The sequence below is a fragment of the Trichomonas vaginalis genome, chromosome I (genome assembly GCF_026262505.1).
Source record: "Trichomonas vaginalis G3 chromosome I, whole genome shotgun sequence".
Lineage (NCBI taxonomy): Eukaryota > Parabasalia > Trichomonadida > Trichomonadidae > Trichomonas > Trichomonas vaginalis.
Window position 1 is genome coordinate 25,040,619 of NC_067203.1, and position 14,902 is coordinate 25,055,520.

Consider the following 14,902-nt stretch of genomic DNA (forward strand, 5'->3'; position numbering starts at 1 on the left):
TGCCTTTCTTTACATCTGACATCGTTAAGCCTTCATATTCTGTTAAATCATACATCTTTATTTCGTAAGATTCTTTATGTTTGTCAAGAAGAAGTCATAGTGCATTTCAACAATACCTGCAGCATTTGCTTCTATCTCTGATATAAAGTTCTCCTTCAAGAGCTGATGTAGTAATGTTCCAATATTATTGAGGTTTAACGTAGAACATTCATACTTTCCACCAAGTTTATAACATACCATCCATCTCTGTTGGAGTTTATTTTAATTTTCTCTAAGAGTCTCATGAAAACCTTACCAAATGTTTGTGTAAGTAGTCTCTGTTTGGTTCATCTAAAGCTTCGATGTTAAAGTCAATGAGTCTATTGCCTGACTTCACATTTCTCTTCCTATTCTCTTCATCTTTCTTTAACCATCTCTCACCTTCTTTTGGTTTGTCGTCAATGGAACGAATGACATCGTTAGCTTTGCGAACTTGTTCTATAGCACTTTTAAACATCTCTCTTCTCTGTTGTTTCAGTGTGTCATCTCTCTTTCGTGTTTCACCAACGTTTGCATTTGTTATGTCAAACATTCTCTTCTTACTCATGTGGTACAGCTCTTCTTGTTCACCAACGTTTGCATTTGTTATGTCAAACATTCTCTTCTTACTTCATGAGTACTGAACGTCTATGATATAAGTCAATAGCAATGTCATTTAAAGGAAATGCTCTTGCATGGACTTCGTCCTCGCCGCGTTGCGGCTTTATGAACTCATGAATTCTATCATAACTTATTGCACCATTATAGTCATTGAGTCAGCGAGTGCTTTTTGTTTGTTTGCGTAATGCTTTGCAACATCTATATTAGCTTCTGTAAGAAGTTGTTTTATTTCCGAGTGTTCTAACTTAGACAACTTCCGATACATCTTTAGTAGGAAATAAAAAAATATTTTTTGAAAAAATTAGATTAGATTTTTTTTAAGTTATTTTTCAAAATAATTTAATATTTTTATTTTAATGAAACACATGCAAGATTGCAAGTTCTTTTCATACAATGCTCTCGCTACTGCCATCAAGAATGAGTTCAATAATGCAAACGTTAATGTTATCTTTAACAAGAAGTTTGTGAAAGAATCTAAGTTTGGTCAGTATGTCAGACCATTAGCTATCGTCATTGACCGCAAACGTTATACTTCACAAGAGTTAGCAGTAGTTTTGAAACAAAAGAGTTTCTTCGTGAATGTCAAAGATACACACTATACTGTCATAAAGAACTCCAACATTGACTTCTTCAGTATTGCTATGAATCTTTCCGAACAGAAAGAATATAAGAAGGGTGAAACATCTGTGAAATATTATCCTTCATCTCTGAAGACAATAACGAACAAAGATGTTATACAAAAGTTCTTACCAAAGGTTGAAGAAGCTTCTATTGACATTGACGAAGGAAGTGAAATGGTTGAAGAAATTGACCCTGAAGCTATTTAACCAAAAATATATTTTTGGTGAAGAGGTGAGATTCACCTGTTTTTTCACCTCATTCTCTCTTCGTTAATGTTGTCGTGACTTCTTCGTTAATGTTGTCGTGACTTCATTCTTCCTCTTGAAGTTATCGAAATATTCTGTTATTTTTTCCTTCAGTAATGTAAGTCTTCTTTGAAGGTAAGTATTGTGCAACCTTTGATGTCATAGTGTGTTTGAGGAAGAGTATTTTTGACAATTTCTTTTATTTGCTCATTCGGTGTCATTGAAATCGGTAAGTTTTCACGATAGAACCAGTTTCTGTCAGATTTATATATTTAGCAAGGTCGTAAAAGCTTTTGTTGTTTCTTCTGACTAAATGCAACATAACCATATCTTTATCTTCTTCATTCTCCAACTCTTCAGTATATCATATACTTATAACTCTTTTCCTTTCCTTTTGGTACTGAACGTGGTATTCTTTTCTGTATGCTTTTGTCTTTGGATTCAATGACTTCATCTTTTGCTTGAAGTTTCTTTTCCATCTCTCCACGTTCTGCTTTATATAGTTCATCTAACATCATGAAAATATAACAAGCATAACGAGGTGAAGCCCACATTGCTACAGCATTTACTAAAAGTCTATGAACATAATAACCTTTCAAACCAGGTGCCAAATTCTTGCGATTTTCGTACGGAATCTCTTCCCTCGGTTTTCCGAGGGAAGCAATCATATGAGGAAATTCTTCTAAAAGTTCTTTTGCCTGTTGGTTTTCAAACCAATGATATGCTTGCTTTGTAGAACGAAGAGCGTTCATTATACTTTGCATTTGATACATATCATCTTTGACTGAACGAATGAGTCTCAATTGTTTTATATTGTATGTATTCGTATTCTTCATTTATGGCTTCATGAACGATAGCAGTTGTTGTGTTCTCTAATGTTGACATTACTGTTCTTACATACAGGATAAAAAAATAAATAAAATAAAAACTAACTTTATTTTTTTGAGATAAACACTATTTCTTCACAACATTAAATTTTATCCTGTATGAAATGACTTTAAAAAGATTATTGACTGACTTCGAATACTATCTCATTGACGCACTGACAGACCCTCAAAAACTGTGTTGAAAGTTCTTTAAGCTTTAAGATTGAAGGTACGACGCATTTTGTCTTCACTTACGTATTGAAAGAATATGACCGTTATCATAACGAAGTGAATCAAACACTAATAAAATTTGTAGATAAAAAATTGGTTAACAATGAATATTTTAAACGTGAAGACCCAAACACTGCTGGAGATGATGAAGAATACAGACAAGTTATTGAAAAAAATAACGCAAGATTAGATGCAATAGAAAAGAAGTTTAATGAATGTCTTACAAACACGTATGAATATCTTATGCAGTGGGAAGCCAGATGGAAATAAATTTACGTCAAATATGCAATTTATAAAATCTTATGTCGACAGGCTACGTAGCACAGTGGTCTAAGGTGGTGTTATGGAGGGGTCAAGGTCTGTGGTTCGAACCGCGACAGCGCCGTATTTTCTTATTTTCTTTATTTGTCTTGTTTGTCGTGAATAAAAAGTGTCATAAAAGTGCTCTATCTTCCACGGGAATAAATAAAAAATTTACTTTATTTCTTCTTTATTTCTTTGTTCCCGTGGAAGAAGGGTTTTGCTGTTTTTTCTCAGCCGAAATCAATGATTTTTTCATTTTTGGAATCCTTAGCGAATGAGGAATCTTTTCTCTCGTGGAAGCTTTGACCTAAAATATAATTTAGGTGAAGAGGTGAGATGTCACCTGTTTTCTCACCTCTTTTTTCACCCTCGTGACTTTGTCATAACTTCTTCGTAAATGCTTTGTCATAACTTCTTCGTAAATGCTTTGTCATAACTTCTTCGTAAATGAGTGTAAATGACCAAAAATATATTATAGGTGAAGAGGTGAGATGTCACCTCTTTTTTCACCTAATTTCTCACCCTCATGAATTTTCATGAATTTCCTTAAGATAGAAAAATAACGTTAGTTTTATTTTTATTTATTTTTTTATTTTGTATGTAAAGATATGATTTCAACAATCGGCACAACAACAATTCAAGCCGCGAACGGCGGGACTCTGTCCACAACAACTTCACCAAACTCGTTAGTCATGAATCCAACATCTATGTTAGTAGAGATGAAAAGCTTCATTCCTTCTTCATATACTTTCGAAACAAAAATCCAGAAGATAAAGCAAGAACTTTTAACAAGTAATTTAGACTGTAGTGCGAAAGATGAAACAAATGAACAGTATCTTTATGAAATGCAGGACATTATTGACCATTTACCTAAACTACCTGAAATTCAGCATCAAAAACTAACTATTCCTGAATTCGATGAAATAGAAGTGAAACCAACTGACTCAGTAGAAATAAAGAAGTTCATTCGAAAGGTAAACTATGAGTTTCTAGGATTTCATTGCAACCATAAGGTTATGGACAAAGATTGCGACATGGTATATAAGAATGTTTCTGACATATATAAATCCGGGGAGTTTAAGACCTACGATAACTTTGTTTCGTTAGTTGCTGAATGTGTATGGCAGATAAGAGATAAAGATAGAAGAGGTAAAATATGGAACGAACAGATAAGACCAACTGCTTTTGAGTTAAAGAAAACCATTGACGCCTTAGTTGTTTTAGCAGGTAAGGTTTCAGAATATAACGCAAAAATGAATCCGCAATGTTCTAAATGTAAAGCAGCAATTAGGAAATATAACTACTCCGTCAAAGAGATAGAAAGAATGCGAAACGACTATGCAGACTTAAAGAAAGAAGCAGAAAAGCCAGCAGAAAATAAAATGGACATGTTAGCATTTCTGAACAAAAACTATCCAACTGCTGACGATTTCCTTCTATCTGACGTCAAGAAGAAATATAAAGAAACTTTCGGCATTGTTAAAACTTTTGACATACTGACAGAAGAAATAGAAGCTACGAAATTGTTTAGGATTTCAAATATACATCGTACAATTCATGTAAAACGCTTGTGAAAAACTGGGGTGAGAAAACAGGTGAGAAAACGGGTGACATCTCACCTCTTCACCTAAACATTATTTTACTGAATTTAGCAACAAAATTCTGAGTAAAATAATTTTTAGGGCTTGTGTCAAACCGTTGAGTTTTCACAAAATTTAAAAAATAACGTTTACCATGTGAAACGTTTATAAAATAACTAGGGTGAGAAAACAGGTGAAAAAACAGGTGAGATTTCACCTCTTCACCTAAACATTATTTTGGTGTAAATTTATGACAAAAATAAATGGTACCATTAATAATACATGACTGTTCTCATTCATGTCTGATTTACATCCAACGAAAAAAGTTTAGAAGAATTTTCTTATTCTTTCTGGCATGTTTTTATCTTTCCAGTACTCCCGCTCTAATGGTCCCAGATGAGTTGGTTTAGATTCTCTCAAGTTCTTAGATGGTATAACATCTTCAACGCCTCCTTCATATCTTACTTTATAAGTGTCATCGTTTGTGTTATAGTCAAGTATTTCAATAACCACTCCTCGCTTTGCTTCGTCAATGGTTTCAGCAAGTTTGCCATTACTACTTTTCGACTAATTTATGTCGAGGGTAAAATGCTATGGAGTCGTCAGCAGCTTTTATAAGATATCCATTACCTTGCGTAGAGTCTACGATATAATAATTTCGACTTAACCTTAAAACGTTTCTTTGTCAATGGTTTGTCGTCAAGAACTACACGAACTTTTGTACCAGGAATGAGAGTAAATTGTGTTGAATTTCTGATATTTTGTGTTTGGCTTCGTTTCTTTTGTATATACTTTTCTTCTTGTTGTTGTGTCATTGAATTTGGTGTATGTCCTGTTGTAGAATGTGTTGAGGAATTATATACTTCGAGAAAATGTTTCATTGTTTCTTCGGTAAAGTCTCGCTCTTGATTTAAATCTCTGAGCGTTCTTATGAAGCGGTTAATGATACGAGTATGTTATGGTTATGGTCTTCAGTAGTGTAGTGAGTTATGTTATGCTAATGAGAAATTCTGTGATTTTCATTGCTGAGGTATGCACTGTCTTGGTCTGATGTTAAAATACTTGGGTTATTTCTGCTACAAACTTTTGTAAAACTCTTAACACTTCACGAGTTCCTTTATTTTTCATTGGATATGCATATGCTTTACGAGTGTTAACATTTATGAAGATGAGGAATGGTTTATGTCCTCCTTTTCTGCTTTGAATGAGAGTGTCAAATTGGTATGCGTCAGGAGTGTTGGAGTAAATTGGTAAAAAGTAGTCGTAAGGGTTTATTTTTGTTTGATGTACAACATTTTTGTCAAAGAACCCTTTTCACTTCAGCTCTGTTAGTAAATCCCCAACTCTTTGCAGCTTCATTGAATTTCTTAAATGACCTCCATGGATGTTGTTCGAATACTTCTTTCAAGCTCATTTATGTAAAAATAAAGATTTTATTCTAGGCTCAAGTGCGTTCATTGAACGCGGTACCATGCAAATACAGTCACAAATGGTGGCATGTAATCTGCACCCGAGCCTGTTGGATTTGTTGTGAAAGTATGGGCATGATTTCCTGCGGTTCCACAGAAAATACCTGCGCTTGAATCTACTGGGTCACTTGAAATATCATATCTATGCATTCCCTGTCTATCCGAACCTGCTGCAAGATTTGTATAACCTCTTTTTTGTTATTGAATGTGAATGACTACCTGTTGTGTTTGTAGTTCCTGTATGAGTGTGCGGTGGAAGGTTTGCTTCAGTAATTTTCTTCGAACCTCCTGTTTGCTTTGAAGAGTTAGCACAGTATAAGAATTTGTCTACAATCTCTGCCATGTACCAAAACCTAAAACTGTTGCGATTTGTTGAGTTCATTGACGTATAAATAGAGCCTATAGGATATAATGTTGAAGTATTTCTGTCTTTAATGTTTGAAGCTCTGTTTTGTCTGCTTTCTTGTCATATAAATCTTGAGCAGTGAATTTAATATTATGTTCATCCTTCATGACATAAACATCTTTACATCTAATGTTTTTCATCGTCGTTATGTCGTCCATCCGATGTTAAACCTTGTGGAAAGTTAGGAGGTTTACAATATAATGCATCCCCACCAGTTTCTTCAACCGTTCCTTCAATACTTTCTATAGCAACAGTTGTGAAGGATTTATGTGTATGGTTCTTGTCTGCTTTCTTATCTAACATTGCTGGTAGTTCATGTGCTTCAAAGTTTTCTGACACTGACCTTCGATATTCATACATTTGTTATTAAGGAGTTTAGTGTATCTTTTACGCTTGTACTTGGATTCTCTAAAGGTGCACTTGAACCAAGGTTAGTTCAATATTATGTCGTCTGCTCTAACAGTTGAGAAGGATTTATGTGTATGGTTCTTGTCTGCTTTACTGTCTAAAGAAGTTTGAAGTTCATTTATATCGGAGATGTTGTGTTTATGAGATTTCAAAACTTTGTTCGTTGCGTCAAGTTCAACTTTGTCAGCTTTACTTTTAATAGCATCTTCAAACGTTATTTTTGCCTTAACTCTTAACATAAATCTTGGTTCAACTAATACACCGTTAACATTGAAAGTAGAGGCATAAATTTCACCGGTATAACCAAATGCTTCTGGTGCTTTAGCTACATCATACTGTACAGTACAGCTTATGTCATAACCTTTAGCACGAATGTATTTATATCTTCTTTCATTAACATTTTTTGTCTTCGCTTCATCACTTCGTGTTAAATATCCATGGTAGTCCGTTATAATCTGTTCGTCTGAAGTTATATAATGAACGTGGTTTTTATCTGCTTTTCGGCTAATTTCTCATAACATCATTCACTTCTAATTCAACTCTTCCGCCAGAACTCTTATTATCATTAATCTTTTTCATTAATTCGGTAATTACGTCATAAAGACTATATTCTGTTTTCGGTTTTGTAAATAATGAGTCAAAATTTCTTTTCATCATTACATCGCTGACATTAATGATATCACCAATTCCTTTTTCATTTATTCTCTTCATTAATTCTGCAATAATGACGAATATATAATCTGTTAATTTATTCTCTTCATCGAGGGTTATAGAATGTTTTGAAATTGAATCATTAACTCCTCTAAATAAATCAATAACTTCAGGATACACGTTTTTAATGTCTTGAATAACCCGACCAGTATCCTCGCCACTATGTGGCTCTGAGCCCGTTGGGCTCTGTTGTTCATGTTCTTCGTTCCCGTCGTTACGTGGTTTTATATCTCTAACCATCATCAACGCAGCCATAACCGGAGGGTTTGTTGCTACCTGTTCGAAAATCCGTCCGTTATGTATGGTATATCTAAATAATTTCTTTGTGTTTGTTAAAACATTTGAAACAAGTCTTTTAAAACCATCTACAAAATTTCCTGTTTCACCTAATGTTCTTGCAGCATTTACAAGCTCACCCATTCCCGCTTTTGACCCCAAAAACGTCCATATTGCATTTATTTCACTCTGTATAGTTGTCCATCAGCGAAACTAACACCCGCATTCGCTAAGCTGAAAATGAAATTCAGTGGATCGAACTTAATTCCACCTTCTTTTTCAATTTCAACGAACTCACTAACATGAGATTTTAAGTATTCTTTCGTTAAAATTGTTTTCCCCGATGTTATGTCATTAACGAAACTATCACCGTCAAAAGTTAACGAATTCAATTTCGTCGTTGATGCTTTTATTTCATACACCGCTTTATCGATAGTTTTTGGCTCACCTTCTTTAGAAGCATATGAAACATTAATGAATGAATTATATGTATTCATGAATGAATTAAAATCAATGATTTTCATTAATGACGCCTTTAATGATTCATTTACTGTTGAATCCCTTAAAACAATACTGAACTGTCATGGGCTTCGCCCTGGTCGCTTCGGTCTGAAAGACCTTCAGGACTCAAAGAGTCCGTTTGCGACTTTATGAAAGGTACACTGCAAACCGTCGAGTTTGGATCAAATGCTGTAGTTGGTGCAGGAATATTAATGATATAAGTCATTAAATCATTAAGTGACGTAAATAATGTTGTCTTTTGATTTAATTTCTTTAGCATCTGTTATATATGGTAATTTTATTTCTGTAGTTTCTGAATTAAAGATATTCGCTAAAATGTTTTGTAAACTGTTTTGAACAGCTGTGTAAACCGTTGAATTCGGAACTCTTACGATTTCACCATCCTTAATAAAAGGCATTGTACATGACGTAGTGCTTGGGTCAAATCTTTCGGGATTATAATTCAACATATATTCTAACGCTTCATATACAACCTATAAACAGTTGTGTCGTTCTTCATGACAACTTCACCATTTACAATGAATGGCATAGTACATGGAGTTAAAATAGGGTCAAACTTTTCATAGTCCTTCCATGTTATGTATTTCTCGGTATTTCCATCACTGATAACAATATATTTGTCAGTAAGTGTGAGAGAGTATTGACCAAAATATAAACGTTTAGCTCTGTCAGCTTCATACGCATATGCAGCAATACTCATATTTTAATGAGAATAAAATGTTGTTCTATTTGCAAAGTACAGACCCAAACGAATACGGGACAGTAAAGCTACAAACAAACTTAGGTCTTCAGAATGAAGCGCTTGCTTTCAGAGTTGTTGACTTCAATACTATCGCTTCATTCGTTATAACAGATGAAACAGATTTCATGGAGCTTGAAATAGATGGAAAGAAGCACGAAATAAGATTTCACAATAATGTAGAATATAAGATGGAAACATTAGCTGGAGTGTTAAATGCGCTCATAAATACTACAATAAACAAGGAGAACGAAGAAAAACTTAATGAATGTTAAACTTATTGCAGGAGTTTTGAAGTTCAGTTATGCGAAGGAGTTTAAGATAACACGAATGAGTCATAGAGTTCAATTGCTTCTGGGAGCATACCATATGACATGTCCTTTGAAAAGTGTTGACAAAACGATTGAGATGAAATCTGTTCCATACGTATGTTATGGTAATTGTTTATACGTTGAGTCAAAAATAGCTAATGTCACAGGTATTTCAGGAGTTAATAGTAAAGGTTCAGTAGAATATAAGTCTTTCTGTTATGCAGTCAATTCAATGTTCATTCCAAACGTTCCTGTCATAGTAACTCATTTAGGTAAATGGGTTCGCATTAGTCCTCATAATTTGAAAGACATGCAATTCAGACTTGTTGACTTTCAAGGAGAGCCTGTAGAACTGAAGGCACCAGTGCGAATGACTGTTGAAGTTGACTTTTTAGAAAATATTAAATGCAACAGCTTACAAGAGAACTCAGAGCTAAAAATATAAAGTATGAATGTTATGTATTAGGTCATGAACTTTGGTTATTGCTGTTTGATGAAACAAATGAGTTAGTTATGTCAGTCAAGAGAACAAAAAAGGCGTCAAAGGCGCCGAGCGCAAAGCGCTATATTGTGTTAGTGAAACTGCACCAAGTCAATAAGATTAGGTTTGCATTATGAAGATGAGTTCGATACTGTTGAAGAAGTTTTGGATAGATATTACAAATTGCTTTAATTTACTAAAACATATTTCAAACAAAGCTTATATTCTGTTGAAAGTTTTGTATACTCGTTCGAATATTTATACTTAAACTCAACTCCTGTATTCCTGTTTCAATGATGCGGATGTTACCTATTTTCATGAATGGTGGCGTTTGACCACAGCATTCGATTTCAGGGTCGAGATAGTCAATGACACATTGTTTCCCTGTTATTCGTGATATAACATTTTCAAGGTCCTCCTTTGTTAGAATTATTTGGTTCTTGCTTATAAGATTTGTCAAAAGCTTCTTATCGTCTTTGAGTAAAATTGTTTGGTATAACTGAAGAAGGTAATGGTCTACGTTATCTGAAGGATTTGTTTGAACATTTGTGTAAGGGTTGTCGTTGGCTTCTCTTGAAAGAATTTGGTCCAGTGGTGGATACTCTAACTTAACATCTGATGTAGCGTTAGCGTTTGAAGCTGTGTTTAAATTCACGGATTTCAGTTCTGGTTCTTTTCTTTCAAACACTCTGAACTATATTTTTATGACAATATTGTTTGTCGTTCGTGAGTCAACATTTGATGTTGGTTCAATTGGAACATTAACGGCACCAGCTAAGATGGATTTGCTTCTCATTTCATATAGAATAAAAACCTTTTATATGTATGAAATGAACAATATACTCGACAAGGGTTGAATGTAAAGCTAACGAATGAAAATATTGTTGAATTCACTGAGACAGGTGCTGTGTATAAAGATGTAGAACTACTGAACAAAAGAGCTAAGGGAAGAAGCAGGAATATGAACAAAGGGTGGAAGCCTATAAAAATTTATGTCAATGATGGCTCAGGAGGTTCAAACATAAAGTATGCAGAAAGTTATAGAGTTTATGCTCTCAAGGGAGAGAAGCCTTCATTTAAGAACAGCTATTCTAACGCATATCCTCAAAAGCTAACGGAGGGAAGTGGATGATATGAATGACAGCAAAAATATTAACAGAAATGGCGACAGAGATGCATGGAATTTGTTTACCATCAGTCAGTTGAAGGTTAAACTTTTAAAACAATGTTGGTCGTTCCCATGGAATATTTTTGACTTTAATGGTATTAGTCATGATATGAATCTCAAGGTATGAACGAGGAGAGATGAGAGACTTATATGCTCCCAAATTTCTTCAAAAGGTAATGTTATACCTGACTGTTTCCAAATGAGTTCAATATCATAACGTGAGAAACCTTGAAAGATAACGAAGTCAGTTATGAGACGTTTTATGTTTAAAGCTAAAAACCTCCATGTTTGCATAAGTATTGCTACAGTTAAATGGTAATGTCTGACTTTAGTAATGATGTTAGCTAATGGTGAGTCAGGCTTTGAAACTAAACCTTTTCCGGCGAAGTCGTCACAAACCAATAAAGTGTTTGAAGGATATTTTTTGAAGGGGTATTTTGAAAGTTTTGATAGAATGTAGTTTGTAAGTCGTTTCATATCGTAAACTCCTGAGTATTGACGTAAGTGGTGTTTGTCAATAATTCTTTCCATCTCTTCTGAAGTCTTTTGCATTCCTGACTGTATAAATTCAACGATGGCATAATATTTCCTCTTACGTCGAACGTAACGTTGAAGAAATTCAATGAGTTCGCTATCTGGAACTTTAACGACAGATGCTTGAACTTTTGACATAAATGTTTTCGCTGTTGAGTCCATAGAGTCTGAAGTTGCTGATATAATGATTTGGTCATAATATGAGTCATTTCCTAAACGTTCTGTTATGAGTATATGACGAATTAAATTAAATGTCTTACCTGACCCATCTTTCCACAATAGAAATACACACCATTTGAACAGAACTCATAGTCCTTACTGAAAGGAAGAATGAGAGAAGAGTTAAGTTTGTCTGTAGTTTCATTCATGTCTTCATCTACGTCATGTATTAAATGCTTCATTTTATCTCCATTAAAAATGCAAGTCAGAAATATTCAGAACATAGCACCGAGTCTAACTGACAAGAGTATAAAGATATACTATGAACACGTTATGATGAAACCAACCAAAATTCAAGAAAGTCAGTATACTTATGAATATCCAAGACACTGGGTAGAGTATGTAGGAGGTGAGAAAGCTATTGAAATCAGACAGGTTCGAAGTATTCCAGCGAAGAACAATATTATTGAAGAACTTTAATGTTTTGAGGTATAATGATGAAACAAAGAAGCAAGATAGTTTTCCCATTGCTGTGTATGTGAACCTAGACACAGGAGATGACATGAAAGTTTTTAACACAAAGCTTCAAACGGTAGTGAGAGAACAACTACTGCGGAAGGGCATCCATTACCTTCAGAAGTTACCATAGCATATAATTTTGAAACAAACTCAATAGATTTTAAAGTCATCTCTGCAAAGAAGTCAGGTTTTACATTTAATGAAGCAGATGTATATTCGAATGAAAACTTCAAAGCTATTGCATGGTTAGATAATGACGATTGCTTTAAGAAAATATTTAAATTCAGTGACTCAACGATGTCAATAGATGACCTTCGTGGAATGTTACCATCGATGTTTACAGTAGAAGGTTCAGCAGGATTGCTTACAAGATTGTCAATTGGTGGTATTTGGTCTCGTGAGAACATTGTTATAAAATCCAGTATAAGTGAATTTGCTGAAGAATCTATATTATGTCTTTCAAACTACATGTATTCGCCACCGAAGCATTATAGTATAACAAACTTTGTCAGTAAGTTTAACATAAGACTTGTCGAACCTTCTTCAATGAAAGATGTTGTGCTACCTAAAGATGGAAAGGATGGACTCATTATTGAGATGATTTTAATAGCATATTAAATGAGCTTGTTCTTGAAGGTCATTCATGATGAAATAACTGTTGTAGAAGATGTTAGCAATTGTTCAGACATTTTGAAGCGAATAGATGAGATAAGAAAGAAGTTAGATAGACCGCAAAGCGGTGAGGACGAAGTCCATGAGAATGTTTATGTTTCATTGACTTTCTCCAGTAACGAGAACTTTTATGAGATAATATTGAAGAGAGATGATTTTAATATGGTGTAAATGGTAGCTTGGGCAGCTTTAGGCGCAATGGGAACAAAAGCATTAGCATTTGGAGCAAAAGCACTTGGAGCTTATGACGCAGTAAATAAAATGAGTGGAGGAAGGGTTTCGAAGACATTAGATGCAAATAAAGGAAAGATTGGAGGCTGGGTTGCAAAGAAGTTAAGATTAAATAAAATAGGGCTCATAAATAAAGCATCCAATTTGGTTGCGACTGAGTCGGAAAATGCTTTAGGAAAGGACGATGAGTTTTCAAAACATGCAAAAGACTTTAATGACCAGATGAAAGGTGAAACAATGCATTTAAATAGAGTCGATGGAACTCTTCCTCCACCAGTAGTTCTTCCGTATGGTCCCTATGGAATGTATGGAAACCCTTACGAAAGACCATTTGACCCATTGACTGGTGGAAGTAACTGGTATCATTACGGACGAAGAAGAAAGACAGTTAAGCTGGAGACAGACGTGAAGAAAGCAACTAAAAAGAAACCAAGGAAGAGAGTTATAAAGCAATGAATTCAAGTGGGTGAAAAAAGAGGTGAAAAAAGAGGTGAGATTTCACCACTTCACCTAAATTTATTTTTGTGCTATGTTTTCATACGTGTGAGGGTGGTGATATCATTAATTTTTAAGTTTATTTTTAAGTTTATTTTTTATTTTATTTTTATATAAATGACGAAAACTATTGAGATAACAAACTACAACGGTCATGAGTTCAAGAATTTGTTCTTCGTTCCTCGTGAAAATACATTCTATCAGATACGAGGGAGAAAGGGTAAAGTTAGTTTGAGCGTTTACGACAACAAACATAATGGGAGATATATAAAAGCAATAGATACAAATGGTAAACGTGTTTCATTAGCTTTGTCAAAACTTACAGGTATAAACTATGACAGTGATTTTGACCTATATGAAGAAGAAAGTGAGTCAGAAGATTATGAGCTGTTATGTGAAGCACAGCAATGGGAAGCGCTGCAATACTTTTGTAAATGAGAACATTAGTGGGAACGTTAGTGAGAACGTTTATTTTTTCATTAGTGAAGTCGTTAGCGAAAATGTTGGTGAGCTCGTTAGTGAAGTGGTTGGCGGCTTTGTAAATATTTAAGGTTAAGTGAGTGTTGTCGTTTTGTGTTGTAAAATATACGTTACTGGTTTTGTAAATATTTAAGGTTATATTGGGTAAGGTGGAACGCAGTGCCGCCGTACCCAAGATAACCATACTAACTTCGCAACATATACCATGTAAAACGCTTGTAAATAGTTATGTTAGAAAAGTGGTTAGAAAACGTGTTAGATCTAACATGCTAACATAAACATTATTTTTTCTATCTTAAGGAAATTTACGAACAAATCTAATGGCGAAACATTCACAAAAGGCACTTATAACGGTATTGAAGTCTTACGTAGAGACAAGGATGGTTACATTAATGCAACAAATATGTGTCAGCAGTTTAGGAAAGGAAACAATAAGAATTACCGAAAAAGTGACAAAACATCAAAAACAGGGAGGGGTCTCAATTTTTATTACTTATATTATTTTACAATATTTATATAAATACTCTTTATAATATATTTTACTATAAAATTATACCTCAAATTCAAATATTTAAAATATTATTTACATAATTATCTCAAAATTATATTTTTATATATTATTTTTCATATGTATAAATCATATAATCTATATCTATGCAAATCTCATCTAAAATTTTTTGAAACAAACCGCTACCATTCTATAATGGTCCATCTTAAATTCATCATAAATTCTGGTACATGTTAGTACCAGAGTCTTCAAATCTCAAACACTCTGGTACCAACATGTACCAGACGCGAGTTTCCAATGCCCTCGTACGATTTTCTATTAAGATCTT

At 34.1% G+C, this 14,902-nt stretch overlaps 2 protein-coding genes and 4 pseudogenes across 6 annotated transcripts, besides 2 other annotated features; 2 read left to right on the forward strand and 4 right to left on the reverse strand.

The window, feature by feature from the left end:
• Nucleotides 1–14,257: part of a mobile genetic element that runs on past the window's edge.
• TVAGG3_1046500 lies at nt 1,570–2,269 on the reverse strand (annotated as a pseudogene). Its single transcript has one exon. A coding segment is annotated over exon 1 (700 nt).
• Nucleotides 3,922–4,479, forward strand: TVAGG3_1046510 (organellar and viral DNA polymerase type B; the record flags this gene model as incomplete). The annotated part of the gene is made up of 1 exon (XM_051255674.1): nt 3,922–4,479. The coding sequence occupies one exon, from the start codon at nt 3,922–3,924 to the stop codon at nt 4,477–4,479; it is 558 nt and encodes a 185-aa protein (XP_051081248.1).
• Nucleotides 4,813–5,300, reverse strand: TVAGG3_1046520 (annotated as a pseudogene). The gene has a single exon. A coding segment is annotated over exon 1 (488 nt).
• TVAGG3_1046530 lies at nt 5,940–8,977 on the reverse strand (annotated as a pseudogene). The gene has a single exon. A coding segment is annotated over exon 1 (3,038 nt).
• TVAGG3_1046540 lies at nt 11,026–11,878 on the reverse strand (annotated as a pseudogene). The gene has a single exon. A coding segment is annotated over exon 1 (853 nt).
• TVAGG3_1046550 (protein of unknown function, DUF4107 family) lies at nt 13,032–13,547 on the forward strand (the record flags this gene model as incomplete). Its single annotated transcript, XM_051255675.1, has 1 exon — nt 13,032–13,547. The coding sequence occupies one exon, from the start codon at nt 13,032–13,034 to the stop codon at nt 13,545–13,547; it is 516 nt and encodes a 171-aa protein (XP_051081249.1).
• Nucleotides 14,258–14,491: 234 nt separating the features above from the next.
• Nucleotides 14,492–14,902: part of a mobile genetic element that runs on past the window's edge.